At 39.8% G+C, this 16,348-nt stretch overlaps 1 protein-coding gene across 2 annotated transcripts in view; it reads left to right on the forward strand.

Annotated features, from left to right (window-relative positions):
* Positions 1 to 16,348, forward strand: part of znf827 (zinc finger protein 827) — a 74,889-nt gene that overhangs the window by 54,156 nt on the left and 4,385 nt on the right. The window contains exons 9-14 of one of the 2 annotated variants that reach the window (XM_073465295.1): positions 4,558 to 4,695; positions 6,034 to 6,205; positions 7,582 to 7,748; positions 11,133 to 11,342; positions 12,431 to 12,608; positions 16,103 to 16,153. In XM_073465295.1, the coding sequence (XP_073321396.1) occupies positions 4,558 to 4,695; positions 6,034 to 6,205; positions 7,582 to 7,748; positions 11,133 to 11,342; positions 12,431 to 12,608; positions 16,103 to 16,151 (914 nt within the window). In that variant the 3' untranslated portion in view covers positions 16,152 to 16,153. The remainder of the gene's footprint in view (positions 1 to 4,557; positions 4,696 to 6,033; positions 6,206 to 7,581; positions 7,749 to 11,132; positions 11,343 to 12,430; positions 12,609 to 16,102; positions 16,154 to 16,348) is intronic. The other variant, XM_073465303.1, reaches the window with a different exon arrangement.

The following is a 16,348-nucleotide window of genomic DNA, read 5'->3' on the forward strand; positions in this document are numbered from 1 at the left end:
ATTTGAAAATGAACTTGTATCAATATAGGGGATACGAAAAGTGAAATGAGCTTTCAATTCCGATCATTGAAATCAAAAGCAGGATCGGCGATTCTCCCAGAATTTTTCTTCTCTCCAGCCCTTCCTACTTGCGTGCGTCCAAATAAACAGTAAAAAAAAAAAACACTTCAAAGACAAGCTCCTGATGGCTTGCAGCTAAAGTTTTCAACTTGTCACCACTGCCAGAGATGGAGAAAATTCATCCTGCTTCTCTGAAGTCGCCAGTATGGAATCATTTTGACTTCCTCTGGAGTTATGTCAACAATGAAGGCGTCCTTGACAGAAAAATTCCAGAGGTGCGACAGCTTTCTATAATCCCTCACCAAGGTAACTGAGTCGACGAAAGCCTGGTGACCACTTTGTCCTTTTTTTGCCTCTTCTTAACAAAAGCTTTGGGGGTTTGTGGATATTTGACTGAGATCATTTAACTCATAACTTTTTGGGTTTTTTTTGTTGTTGGATAACAAGAATTGGTTGGTAGTTCAGTTTTTTTGTTACTTTATATACTGAACTGAAACATAACAAACCAGAGGTGCACCAACTGTAATTTTCATGGCTGATTCCAATTTCCGATTTTTAAAACGTCTGACTTGCCGACTCCGATTTTGGCCGATTCCAATTTTCTTTCTAAGAACTATGATGAACAGCAAACAGAAACCTTTTTTAATGGAAAATTCAATTCTAGGTTAGTAATAAATCACTGACTTTTAAATGACTAGTAGAAATAACATGTTCTAAGCTATTTTAATGGCCTGTCACTAAAAATGTGAAGTTTAGATCTTATAAACATTATGCAGTGTATATATAGGCATCTGGAAAATGAACCAGCTGATATCGGTCCCTGGCAAGTTGATTGGTTCATCTGCATAGGGAACTGGACTCAACTGTAAAGAACTCAGATTTATCTTTACCTTTTGCTCTAATATAACCTTTGAAAATTGAACTGATGGTGCGGTTGAGTTCACTTAAACTGAGTGTTTTTTTCCTCTGCCTTGTTTTAATTATACATTCAGTTGCATTGCAAAAAGACCATTCTGAATGCATGTATCCTTCCTGGTGTTTAATACCCACTTAACCTTTTCACTGATTTAAACTTGGTCAAGCCGCTGCAAAAATAAATGGCTAACCAGTAATCTGTTGATCCTTACAAATCAAGACTCGATAGCGAAAATTGTATAGGTGTCAGTGCTGAAAAAGTCAACCTCGTAAATTGAATCGAATGAAGTTGTGACCTCAAAAACGAAAGTCAAATCGAATTGTGACACCCCTGGTTATTATAGTCAAGTTTTGATTAAAAAACAGGATATCAGGGCTGCAGTTTTATTCACTGATGGACTGAAGTGACTATTTGTCTGTGTGCAACAACTGATAAAATAAAAACAGTGAGCCTTTTCCTTTAAGCAAGAAAGAAAGAATACTCGAGTAGGAGTTTGAGTGGCATCAGCGAGACCTCAGAAGTTGCTGTCTTCTCCCTTCAGTCTGGGATTTAGTACAATCCTTCATTTCTTGTTTGTGTCCCTCTCTCTCCAGCTCTAATAGCGCTAATTAAACCATTAACCACTTCAAGGCCTACGCCACTCCCTAACTGGCTTAATCATCAGCCTTGTTTGCCAGGTCGTGGCCTCGAGCCACTGCCCTGACCAGGCCATCCCCTAGTCTCACTTGTGAGTCAGGACAAGTTAATGCTTTTATGTGCTAAGCTTCAGCTACAAGCCCCATAAGAAGGTCAATGATTCTCAGAATTAGCGACACACAGACGAGTTTGGAGAAAAGAAGAGTGAATAGCCAGTCGAAGAGGGATATCAGGGCCATCATGGGAAAGAAGGAGATTTGCAGCTAATGCAGGAGGTCAGAAAGTCTGTGACCTACAGGTCGCACTAACAAATGTCTGCTTCTGTCGCACCTTCACTTCCTGTGAGGAACCACACACACACTTGTGCCCTCATGCACCTTTATTACAGCAGTGAGACCTACAGTAGAAAGGAGAAACGGATACATTTTTTCAGTACTCCAAGTCATCAGAAAATATTTGGTATTCCTTAAAATGATATTTTCCCTCGAATCAAGATAACATGAGACATGCAGAGCAATACAATTTAATTATGCCACTCTCCTTTGGTAAAATATGAATTTTATATATATATTTTTTTATGCTTATATCAAACCAAATGTGCTGTATTTCGCTTTAACAGTTCAAAAAAGATGTGTGAGAATGGGGATTAAATATCTGAGACCTTTACAGAAAAAAAATGCTTAAGGGTCTGTGAGTCAGTGCAATTATAGTAAAATGTCCTTTCATACCACCTTCCAAAGCCAATGCATCTGTTCTTTAACATTTGATTCACAAAATACCTTCACATGAATGCGAGAAAACATCCTTTGCTTTAATGGACACCTTTAGTGGATGGCTTTTTAAAAATATTTCCATCTGCAAAGAATTAAAACTTTTAGTGAGAGGTACTGAGCAGCAAAGTTTTTCCTTCCTTTATTAAAACTCTTGAGTGACATAAAGGTTGTTTTTTCTTTTTGTAGCGCCTTGCAAATACGAATGTTTTGGCAAAGGTCAGGCTGTGTAGTATGTTCTTTGAACATTATAGATGCTAAGTAAAAAAAAAAAAGATAATCAGGCCTCCATCTGTGAAAGTTGCATAGCACATTGACAAAAGTCAATTTGTTTTTACCCTTGTGAATTACTCTGTGCCCTATTCATGTGAAGAGGTCAAATTCAAAGCAAAAACTTCATTTCTTACGATTCTATAATCTGAATATTACAGTCACTCCTATTTCTTTGATAAAGGGGTGGAGGGAAGGAGGGGTGACATGCAGTAAGGAGAGCTTCAGTAGTGATCTGTGTATGCTGCAGGCTTTAGAGCAAAGGACTGCTGCTTGCCGTTGACATTAAGAATGCATTTGCACTGCATCGCTCCCGCAGGCTAGACAAGGAGCATCTGTCAAACGGTAGCAGACAGGTTTCAATCTTGTGGGTTAGCAAATTAGCCCACAGTGTATCAGTTGTTTTGTTGTTTCACTGACTCTGAGGGAAATGAGACTTTTCATGATTACATAGGTAAGGAATAGATTTGTGGCTCATTTTCACAGTGTTCTAGTTTTTGGCTATGTGATACTTTAACAGATAGTATTAAGTTGTCACGATTTAAAGCAGCCAAATGAGTGAATATAATGTTACACTTTTGAGGATGTGGCCCACAATCTTAAAGGTTAGAACCATTCATTAACTACAGATCGAATTTTCCTCCACTTCTCGCAAAATGTTATGTGAGTGTATTGTTTCTTTCCCTTTGTCATCTCATTTAATTCTCGTCTGTGTCATATTTCCCATCGCCCTCCAGCCTCTCCTGACTGTCTCTGTGCAGTAGGGTGGAGGCCGGAGGAGAAGTGTGTAGTATGCAGGCTGATTAGCATGGAAAACCACACAGTCTCCATAGGAGAAATTAGGACTGATGGGTGGGTGGAGGGCACATGGGCACCTTCACAGAAACATAAGACTGTATGAGGTTATAACAGCTGGGTAGAAAATGTCTTACTTTATGTATGTATTCATTTAATTTTTTTTTTTAGATTTTAAAGGAATAGTTTGACATTTTCTGGGAATAAACAGGTTAGTTTAGAAGTTGGGGGCACCTTACAAGCATTTTTTGAAACTCACTAAATGTCACATACAAAAACCAAAGTGGTTTTATTGAGGGTTATGCGCCAGACTATTTCTAGGCAAGATGCAGCAACTTCCTTCCTTTCAGCTGACCTGCTACTTGTTACTTTCCTAACTCGGTGCTTCCGCTTACATTTACTTGTGTCAGACCTGAGTCGCGTACTAAAAAACAGAATGGCTGTCAAGTTCGGGTCGGACTCAGTTACTATTCTCAGAAAGACTCTAGTTAAGACACGCACAAGGACTGTCCTGAGTACAATTTTTGGGGCTTTGAAGCTTAAGTGAGAATCACGTGCGATTATTTAAAGCTTAGACATCACAGGGGGTGGGCGACGCATGTCTTCACACTCCACACTGGACACACAAGCTTCCGCTCATAACAGCTCCCCTATTTTATTTATTTATTTTGTATTATTATTTTTTCTCAGCGAATGCAATGTCTCCTGCCTTCAAATGATGATTTGGACATCAATTACCATAGCAGCGTAGAAGCTTTGAAGCATCCTTTATACTCTACTATAATTGCAGCTTTACCCAAGTCATTTATGACCTTTTTTGTAATCATTCCCCCCTGTCCTCTTCTTTCCTGTCCCCTCTCAACTGTCTACTATTGACTAAAAGCAAAATGGCCCAAATGCACTGAAAAAACAACCAAAACACCACAACTAGGACATGAGCACATACCACAGCAGTGTGTTATGGTTTCAACATCAATATATATTGAACTAAAGTTACTTTGATTTATAACAGCATGACTTCACAGCCCTTAGTCCACCTGCAGATGCATTTGTGGCTGATTGTGTCAGCAGTGAATGATGAAGATGGTTTTCTGCGTTCGTGTGTTCCAGACTCAGAAAAGGATGATGGGGAGCCAGGAAACGGGATCGCCCAGTGGAGACTAAACGAGCAGCTCTTCCCCTGTCCTGTCTGTGGCAAGGTGTTCGGTAGACAGCAGACTCTTTCAAGACATCTATCGCTACACACAGGTAAATACACGCACATATACAATGACATCGTCAGCGTATGTGCACATCACTGTGCCACACCTGTTTGTTAATGTATAGATGGATGCATATAGATGTTGGCTGCTGTTTGTGCATGTGTTTGTGCTGCCGACAGTAAGTAAATAAGGCTTACTAGACTAGATTACCCTTCCTTTAAAGAGATTACTACCATGATTAGTCTCACTGGGAAAACTGCCCGTCTAATTACCCAGCTAGAGGGATGCCTCACAGAGTATCCACACACACACACACACACACACACACACACACACACACACACACAGACACACACACACCAGTAATTCTGATGCAGCTACGATTGGTTCCCTCTTTCACTTTCTCCCTCACACTCACAGACACGGGAGACTTCCTCAGGATGAGGCTGTTCACTCCCTTGTGTCCTGATTACACTGTTTTCAAACCTGGCCCTTCTTTGCTCCAAATTGATCCATTCTACCCTGTCACTGTCCTCTGCAATCCATCTCTCGCTCCTTATTAGCAAAATAGAAAAAAAGAAAGAATGAATATTCTGCGTGCACAGTTTTATTTAAAGCAAATTAACGGCGGATTAGAAATTAATGCAACCTACTTGAGATCACAGACTAAATCACTGGGCGCACAAATGTGTACTCGTGTACAAAATGCCCCCACACAATTGGACATGCTCTCACATTTTGCGTGCACACACTACACGACACACACACACACACACACACACACACACCATCTGAGAGTGTTGGCTGTGAACAGCTTGGCCACACCACAGAGAGCAGAAGCAGGGGCATATGTCAGTGTGATGGTCTTTTTGGTTTCCCCGGCGACATAAAGGTTGCCTGGCTTCATGTCCTTGGGGCAAATGGTGTGTGTGAGCATGTGTGTGTGTGTGTGTGTGTGTGTGTGTGTGTGTGTGTGCGTGCGTTTGAGGGGGAGCAAGAGGGAGAAGATGTGCTATGTTGATTTGTCGTAAGATAAAAGGAACAATTGTGTTTTTGTATTTTATTTGATTTTATATTGCTCACAATTACAGTAAAATTACATCTGGACTCGCTTCATTTTTTCACCATCTTGTGGCATCAACAGGAATATTCAGCTTCCCGGAAAGGCTGATTTAGTCAGACATCACAAGGTGTTTTTTTCTTCCTTTTCCCAGGCTCAGAGTTGCAGTCGGGGTCAGGCGGAGGTGAGGCAGGGTTAGGCGTTAAGTAATTAGGTTTAAGCTTGCTTTAAAGGCTCGGAGGCTGAGCACGACTTAATGAAATATCAACTGAGGTAATGTTTACAGTAACCCGAGGTCTTGTGTCTGTGTGTGTTTGGTTGCAGAAGAGAGGAAGTACAAGTGTCACCTGTGTCCTTACGCAGCCAAGTGCAGGGCTAACCTCAATCAGCACCTGACCATCCACTCTGTCAAGCTGGTCAACACAGACGCTGAGCAGATTGTCAGCGCTGTTACAGCTGACGCCGCCGAGCGCAAGAACTGCCCCTACTACTACAGGTAGTGATAACAGATCAAAACGCAACCCCTAACTCCTTTTTAGGATGCATCCAGACAATATCAGATGATGGAAGCAAGGCATTTTTTGATTTATCTGTATCAGCTGCTTGATTTCTAATCATATTATATATACCTAATTTATCCTTGATTTAATTTCTCACCAGCTGCTCTTTTTTTCTTTGTTTTCAATTTCAATTTCTATTCTTGAGAATCATTTATCTGGAAATCATGCTTATTTGCTTCTTTTTTTGAGAGTTAGATGAGAAAATCAATACCACACTCACATCTGTTTATCAAGTTCAGGTTCAAGTCACTTTCTTGTCAGTTCTGCCATATGTACAGTATGTAAAGAGGATCTAAATGCTGATTCTGTCAGACCCTGTTAATAGCATACATAGGTATTAAAACAAAACAAGCATTTAAAAATATTGGATAAAACCGAAATGTAAAAAAAATTTACTGAGAATTTAAATATTTCAAACTTAAACTGAGGTTCAGGGGGAGACAATAACAAGGCATAGTTCAAGAATGAAAACAGTAATGACAACAAATATACTTCAAATTAAGAATGCACAATTTAAATCTGACTGATAATTTATTGGCCTGATAATATAAAATTAAGTTATCAGTTACTGGCAGATAACGAAATTCTAGCCAGTAAACCCAGAGAACTATTTTTTTGTACAGGAGTAATGACTTTCTGGAGTCTGTGCAGGTTGTGTGGCAACCTCACAGTGACTCCTTAGTCATTTTTAGACATGTTGGCATATGAGGATTAGCTGTTTCCCCCTGCCTACAGTCTTTCAGATTTAGACAACTTTATTGATCCCAAAGAGGGCAATTAATTTGCAGCTTACCCTGTCCACAATCACACAAGCAACATCCATTATGTTGCATGTCAAAAACACCGATCAACAAACGAGCAGAGGTCGGTGTAGGGCGGCAAGATAAAGAGCTAAGGTAAAATTAATAGCAATAAAATGATAAATAAATATTATTTGACATTTGATTTGTTATTAAAAATGTAATTTAAAATGACGATGTTAAGCTAAGCTTAAAACTGCTTCCTGGCTGGAGCTTCATATTTTCCTTGCAGAGTGTTCTTTTCATCTAACTCTCAGCGACAAAGTGAATGAGTGTATTTCCCAAAATGACGTTCTGTTGCTCTAATACTTTTATGTGGCTAATGATCTGAAAAGAAATCAAATAGCACCATGTCTGTGGTGTGGAAATACTGTATTTCAATCATCTTTCACAAATTAAAATAAATGTATCCGCACTGTGCCACTCACCAATTTATGCGGACATAATATAACACTAAAGCTGACTGTTATTCTTGCCATCTTCCTTCCTCTTCCTCTCTGTTCTCTGTCCAGCTGCCATGTGTGTGATTTCCAGACGGAGCTGAACGCCCAGTTTGTCAGCCACATGTCGCTCCATGTGGACAAGGAGCAGTGGATGTTCTCGCTCTGCTGCAGCGTCTGTGACTACGTCTGCATGGAAGAGAACGACATGAAGAACCACATTAGTACCGGACATGCAGGTAAAGAAGAATCCCTGATGATCCACTGGTTCTGAATGACAGTGTTATAAAGATAACGTCTTAAATATGTGCTGGTGTAATGTAGGGTTGGAACTAACATATAATTTATTCTATATATTATTTTTGTCAGTTAATGGATTCGTTTTTCTTGACATCTTTAGGTTTCTTGTTTTATATCAACCAACACTCCAAAACATAAACATTTATTTAGAATTTACTACCCTTACATAAAACATAGAAAATCAGATAATCGGTACAGGTGAGAAGCCGACTCTTGCACGTTTGGCTTTTCAGTAATTATTAAAATAGTTGCCCTTTTCGTCTTTTTTGTCGATTAATCATTTGATCAATTGACTAATCGTGTCAGCAGTAATGCTCATGTTTCTGCTGTTCATGCTGGGTTCTCAAACTGGATAGTAGCAAAGTACATGATTCAACCCCTAGAAAAAATGATTTATGGAGTTATTTTCAAAATTACTCTCACATGTTAGAGTGGGTGGTAGCTTACACATTGTGGCTCTTGTTCACAGCTCAGAATAGAAATACAGTGCAGTACTTGGACAGTGACACATTTTCTATTGTTTTGGCTTTGTACTCCAACACATGGGGTTTAAATTTAAACAACGGCCGAGGTTAAAGAGCCGACTTTCAGATTGAAGGGTTTTAAGAATTGGAGTGTTTTTATACATATTCCCTCCATTTTCAGCCAATGAAGGGTTACAGTTCCTACGTTATAAATTTGTATGTGTACACATACTCAAATTAAAGCTCAAACTCTGTTTTGTACCCATACAATTCATATTTCATGTAGGACTGCAGCTAATTTATTTCAAGGTTCTAATGGGACCTTAAAATTGATGAAATTTGAGCAAAAAAATCAAGGCCTTGAAAGCTTAAAATAAAATAGAGGTGAATAAGCATGTGTCATTGAAAGTGTCTGAATTTATGTATTTTCTGCAACAATACAGATTATTCGAAATTGTTTTTGTTTTGTTTTAAATAAAATAGACGTCGTTCCGCTGTCTGCATGTGCATCTCCCGCAGTTGCCTCTTTGTTTTACATGCCACCTGCCTCCGAAAGTGGGACGGTCAAATGCGTGCATGAGTAATTAAAGTCAAACGATGCAGTTTGCAACATAAAAGCTAATGTTAAGTGAACTTTCGGCTATGGATCTTTTTTAGTTGTTGTCTGTGAGCTTCTGTAAAGCTCGCTAATTCTTATCATAAAAATTCAGTGTTGTAGCAGTAATTAACCATGTTTTTTTTTTTAACCGATAAGATAACTGATAATTTCACATCTTTGTGTTTAAATATAAAAGTTTCTAACCTGTAGATTATGCACATATGAGAATAAGAAAGGCAAAGATGTAGTGAGCATGATGGATGATTTATTATTTTTTATATAAATTTTCATTCTTTCAAATTTTTCTCAATTCTCAAAATTTCATATCATTATTGGGCCGATAATTTATCGGTCCAATATATATTGTGCATTCCTACTGATGATTTATCAGTCAGCAAAAATAATAATGTACTTAAACACAAATCAGCAATTAATTACTGACTAATAATGAATTCAGCTCTTTAATTTCAGATCCACTGTGCTTCAGTACAAAACCAACACAACAAAAATGCTGTCTACATCGACTGTCCTGTAACCTCCCGGCTTTTTACTGTTTTGAAAGGAAATCAGCAAAGGCTGTTTCAAGTCAAAACATCCTAATGTGACAGTAACCTAAACTTCATAAACTCACAGTCCAGTATCAGTTCAGAGGGCGCCGGGAAAGAAAAGCAGTAGAATTGGGTTTCACACACAAGCCTCCTCCAGCCGACCTTCTTTGGACTTTTAAAGCTGCTGGTGTGAACCCCTGGTGGTCGATATGAGTGTTTTTGTCTAAAACAGCTTTGTCCAGTTTATTGCTGACGTTTTGCTCTTCCTCTGCTCCTCAATGTGTGTGTGTGCTTGTGTGTGGGTGGGTGGGATTGTCCGGCCTAGACAGCTGAGGGGTCTTTCAGAGGCCACAGTGGCCTTGTTTATCTGAGAAGGTTGGCCCTTATCGTGCCTGAGGGGAAAAAATCAATAGGCCCTGGGTCCTTTGGAGACGAGCTGGGTTTACGATGCCACTGTGGCCATCTTTTAAGTCTCTGAGCCCGGCTTGGCATTTATCTCAGTCTCACACAAGATGGACACCACCACCAAACAAACTAATGTACAGGAGTGCGGCTTCTAGTCACTTACCTTCCATATGTGGTGATTTTAATAATTTTTTCACGGTCCAGCCCTGTTTGTTAGAGTGTCTATACTTCAGAGGCTAAGCACCACTTAGAGAGGATCCTTACTGACTGTAAAAGGCTGGTTATCTGGACACGCCCACGCAGGAGATGACTGAGCTCAGCAGGTGTCATAGTTCAAGCTGACCCCCTGTGAAGGCTGGACTCACACGGTTAAAGGGTTAGTCGGGTATACTTCTCCGTAGTGGAGGAAGGTGGTGAATTATGTGACAGTCAGACTTTGAGTCTCTATTTCCATTCCCTATATCATGAATGTTGCCAGGCAATCGCAGACGAAGCTATTCAATAAAAGAGAAAATGAAATGTTTTTCAGTTGAGGTGGGTTTTCAAGGTCGAGGCCCACTGCCTCAGAAAGCAGCATCTTCCTCTTTGCTTACATTCTGTGACATTAGCCTTTTTGGACGTTGTAAGAGAAGGCAAGTGTATGTTAAATACTGCAGCCAAGGAGATAAAAGCTGGCTCAATACTGTATTCAAAATGCTGCTAAGACTGTAATGTGAATGACCCTCGTATATTTAGATTTGATTGAAAGTAGTTATTCACATCATGTATGGCTTACAATTTCTTTGTATGTGTGCTGTATGCATCCCTGTATGTTTTAGAGTTTGTCTGGTATGTCTGTGTGTCTGTATTAAAAAGATAGGTCAACCATTTCAGGATCCGTGCAGCCTTTTCTCCCTCCTTTCACTCCCTCCAGAGTGAATGCCCTTTGTTGAGCTGTGCCCTGAGATGCTCCCGCCATCTTAGCTCCTTCGGCCATGACCTGCGCTCCTCACCCCTCCCTCCGTCTCGCCCCCTCCCCTTCTAATTCCCTCTCTCTTCCCAGTGAATTGCGGACTTAGAGAGAGGGATCAATAAAAGCACACTGCATCTAGATTTGACTGGCAGCGGGGCCTCAGCCAGAGCACAAGACTGTGGAGGCTGCCTGCTTTTATTCTGTTTGTCTGTATGCATGTGCATAACGATGGGGCTCTTGAAACTGATTTTTCACCATGAAAAATGTGGGTTTTAACTGTAAATAGTACAGTTTTTATCTTTTACATTACATCTATTAAAAGTTTTCCTACTTTTTATCTGTCCCCGTGTGTCCAGGTCTGAACTCAAGGAGTCCCCTCAGCGAGACCAAGAGCACCTCCTCGTCTCTCTCGGCCCTCAGCGATTCACTCAACAGCTCGGAGGGCGGAGACCTCACCCACGGTAACGAAGAACTCAGGGGCCTGCTAGCCCCGCCCTCCTCCGCAGGCAGCCAGTCCAGCTCTGGAAGCCACTCAGGATCAGGAACTGAGGACAAGTCTGACAAAGGCAAGGAATTGTAGGAACCACTGTAACCAGATTAACTTCATCATTTCATTTTATTTTTATTTCTCTATACCAGTATATATGAACCTTCCAACTGTCATCAATTATGATTCAAATGTCGCTAAATCATGTAAATCAAGTCAGCTTTTTCCAACTGGCCCCGCTCACCTCACACCAGTTAGCTCACAGTAAGAAAAAAAGAAATCAGAAAACCGTTCGAAAATGTTCGTCCCTTAAGAAGAAGCAAGAAGCTGATTGAGAAAGTCAGTTTTGAGAGCCTTTTAAAGCCATCAAGCCCATCATAACGTCTAATTACCTTCATCTTTTGGAGTTGTATCAAGACTAAAAACACTTGCTTTTTAGTCAGAAAGCTGCTCACACTGGGTGACAGACTAAATATGGGTGTCAAGAAGAGAAGGGATCATTCATTAGTACTTTTGTCATACAAAAATACACCCGTTAATCTAGAACAGTTTCAGAAAGTTGCAAATGAGTCCTGAAGTGTCGAAATTAACATCTTGACTTCATTCACTTAATTGTGCACGTATGAGGCCTAATCCAGGCTGTTTTGATTTACTTTTCTTTTTCCATTGAGTAATTTAACAGTGCAGTACATATAAAGATCAGTTTACTAGTGACGAGGAGTACTACTCACCTTGTGAAAATGGATGTTTTGTCTAGTGTGGCAAAGGATAAGTCAACATTCTGTGATTGCAGCTTCTTAAATGTGAATATTTTTTGGTTTCTGTAGTAAACTTGAATATCTTTGGGTTGTGTACAAAACAAGACATTTGAAGTTGTTGTCTTTGGTTTTCGGAAATACAGATCAACATTTTTCACTACTTTTGGATATTTTATAGAACAAACAACTAATCGATTAATCATGAATATAACTGACGGATTAATCTACAATGAAATAACCGATAGTTGCAGCCCTAACTGATTTTTCTCTTTATCTGAACTCTTGTTTCAGATTTTAGTCATGTTGAGTATGAAGAGCACAACCACTCTGCAACAAAATGATCAAATTTAACATCATTTCAAAACAAACTCTGTCTTAACTCACCCTCTCCTCTCTTCCCTCTCTTCAGGCTTCGAGTGCGTCTTCTGCAATTTTGTGTGCAAGACACGTAACATGTATGAACGGCACCTCCAGATCCACCTCATCACGCGAATGTTCGAGTGTGACGTCTGCCACAAGTTCCTCAAGACGCCCGAGCAGCTGCTGGAGCACAAGAAGTGCCACACCGTCCCCTCCGGAGGGCTCAAGTAAGGAAAGCAAGTACAGACAGAGGTTCCTAACTCCGCCCGTCCTTCCCCTCCCCCACCCCCCCTACCCTTTAAATTCACTGCACACAAAAAGACACATACAGTAAATACAGACTCAGACCTATACTAGGGGTGTGCCAGCAAAAGCATATTTACATTTGGTTTATTTAACATGCACTGTTTAACTTACTTAACATACATGAAATGATGCATGTAAATGAACTTGAAGGATACAGAAAGATAAATCATTTCAAACACATAAAGCTTGCTGACATCGACATGATTCGTTTTAGTAAGAGCTGATTATAACAGCCACACAGATTACACCTGTAAACTTTCATTAATAAGACAGAAACACAGACTGGTGGTCTATTTGAGGATTATTCCAGCCATGTGTCCTCAATCAGTTAACCTCTCTTTAATGTTCATCATCTGCAGCCAGCAAATGAAATGATACAAGCTGTAGTTTAGCTTGACAGCCTCTCTTGGCAAGTGTAAGTTATTAGACAGTGGTCTGTGGGTCTGCAGTGGCTGCAATGAACAGAAGGGAGAGGGAAATGGGCTTCGCCTCAGGGTCTGTTGTTCCACTGCCCACAGCTAACAGCCATGCCAAACAAGAATATGTGATGAAACCTGCATTCCAGAAAGCTACTTAATTTCTCCCCCAAAAACAGATACACTATATACTGCATACTGTACTTTGTGTTGTATAAAATGTGTTGGCACACCCCTAGAAGATAATCATGTAGAAGCACGTGAACACACTCCATACATGTCAGCTCTTTACATTTGTAAGATCATATACTAGAGTCACACAAGTCAATCCTAATGTATAATTTTATATGTATATATACATATATACATTTCTGATCTGACATTTTTAAAAGACTGCATGCATTTTGTGAAATGTAAAGCTTTAACATACAAACCTTACTTGTTAGGGGTGGGAATCTCTTGGAACCTGACAATTCCATTTGATTCAGAGGGCTACGATTAGGGGTGTAACGATTCTCGTAATTCACGGCTTGGTTCAGATTTTATTTTATTTATTTATTTATTTTAATCCACGGTTTGGCTCAGATTTTGTTTTATAAATTTTTTTATCCACAGTTTGGTTCATACAGTCCAGTCAGTGATAGGGTTGAGGTTGGTAGATAATATAAAAGGAGAAAAAGATGATTTGGAATATCAAGAACACTATGAAGGTAGATTCACTTTACACACTTCTATATACACTTCTTCCATGACCAGTCTACATATTAAAGGGGCACTATGTAGTTTTGGTATATTTACAATGTTAATGGGGTAATAATACAAAGTGAGAAATATTTATTTTTTCCATAACTGAATAAACAAGCTGTTCTCAGAGGAAAACAAGGTCCCCAGAACACTGTCAAAAGTCTTTGAAAAGTTTGATGTGAATAGAATGTGACGCAGCTTTTGTAATTTACGAGCAGCCACTGAATGCAACATATAGAGCACAGTCAGTTGACAGAAGCAGGCAGCTGTTTACCGCAGACTGACAGTCTGACAAAACTCTATTTTTGAGGCGTGAAGGGAGGCCGCTTTGAGGGGGAAATGGGTTTCTGTGCAGTTTTTGTACTTTTGTGGACAGGACTGATGGGCTTACTGACACGTTCATGTGAGTCATGTTGAAAGTGAAAGTAAAAGACGTAAGTTTTGAGGCAGCGGTGGTAGTAGGTTGGGGCTACGGAGCGGCGCGGATCCATTAGACGGGACCATGACTCGATGTGGTGGTTGTTTGTATTGCAGCGTTGTCCTTGGTGCCAGAATCGTTACACCCCTAGCCACGATGTGATAATAAAATGATTATCGATTGCAGCAAAATTGTTTATTTCTATACATGATTAATTTTTTTTCAGTGTGTGACAATTTATAATCCATAATTAAATCAAACAGTTGAATTTATTCCATTATCTCATGCTCAGCCATCCTCCCAAAAACTCAAGAAGCAGCCAAGCTTCTAAACATCAATGTCACAGATGTTTACGGCCGACATGTTTCACCATCCAATTGGTTCAGCTGTTCGGCACAGCCTGAATTTACAAAATTGTTACAGGTGATCATAATGTCGAGAATTAGATTTTAAATTCTGATTATTGAGAGCGATGAATCTAAGTATCTTTCTCCCACCCTTAACTTGCACTGTAGTTTGCATCCCAAACACTTCACACCCGTACATACACAAATATATGAACAAGCACTCATGCATGCATAGATATACTGTAGTTATGACCTTTTATTGATCAGGCAGCCTTGTTTTCTAATATCCACTGTTTCTGTAGCTCTAGTCTCCTCACATGCTTCCCTCTCCATCTCCATACTCCAGTCCCACAGGAGCCTTTGTTGTACTGTGACACATTTATGTCCCATTTCAGGCCTGTCAAGCTAACATAAAGCCCATCTGTTGATCTCAGCATCCACACCACACACTGATGATGTTAGTGTTTGAGCTCAGGCCAATCAGAATCATGTACTGAGACACAAATTCAGACAGCAAAAAAGAAAACTTCCACACATGACAATATTTGCCTACATTTTTAGGGGGAAATGCAGAGTCATATCAAGTAACAACACGCCATGTTTTTGTTTTTCAGTTGTTCTCATAACTTCAGCCTGTGCATGTGCAGAACCATTGAGTATCATTATGATTATCGCCTCATCTCGTCATAAACAAAGATCTGTATTCTGCATTTTTTTTGTGCAGCCATCAGTAGCGGTAGCATTTCACTACATGTAAACTAGGGAGCTGCCAACACAGTTACATGGACGTATACTTTAGACAGAACACAAACACACAAGAAGCCCCCGCCATAGCTCAAAGATCTTCACACAGCATCTTTAGTCACCAACTTGAGGATTTGCTGCTAGCTGTTAGTGTGTGCGTGAATACATGTACAGGAGGTTTTATAAATGTTTCTTCTGTCTGGTTTTAATGTTTTTGAAGCCAGATTGATTTCTTTAAGCAAGCATTCAAAGGGGAAAGAGGCAGGTTATTTTAGGTTCTTTTTATTCAAGGGAGAAGAACAGGGATGGAAGAACTGAGCTCTTTTGATATTGTTTTTATAGTTAGTTTAATCAAAGTCTGCTTTAAGTCAACTTCTTTGCTGTACTGTTTATATTTGCACATGTGGGTTATATTTTCAGTTCTTCAAGGTTTACACAGTCTCTTAATTTACATAAACCACATCTATATTTATATACATTTACTTTCAAAAGCAGGCGGGATTTTGCCAAACAGGTGTAGAATAAGTTAATGGACCTTAACGGCAAAGAAGTTTTAAACAAACTCTGATTGCCGATTTTTTTCTGACCCTCGAGTCCAGATAAAGACTTTTTTTTTTTCTAGAGCAGTGTATACACAATTATACACTTGAGCAATGTGAAGTATTTCTAGAATTGTAGCAGTGTATAGAAAGGGAGAGAGGGCCTTGACCATTTCGAGGTTTTTCTGAGGTGATTCTGTTCTGCAGGGTTTGTGAAGCGCTTTGGGGCCCAGAGCAGATGAAAGGTGCTATTTAAATGTAAGTGCCACTCCATTCCTTCATTTCCCTTCATGTCCTACTGCTCCAATCTTTTCTCCAGCCTGTCACCACCCCTCACCCTCCTCCTCCACACACACATATACCTGATCACTTCAATTCTCCCACCATTAAACTGCCACACATACCACCATGAGCACACAGAACTGTACATGACACACACTTTTCCTTTACCTG

This window comes from Pagrus major, chromosome 1 (genome assembly GCF_040436345.1).
Source record: "Pagrus major chromosome 1, Pma_NU_1.0".
Taxonomy (NCBI): domain Eukaryota; kingdom Metazoa; phylum Chordata; class Actinopteri; order Spariformes; family Sparidae; genus Pagrus; species Pagrus major.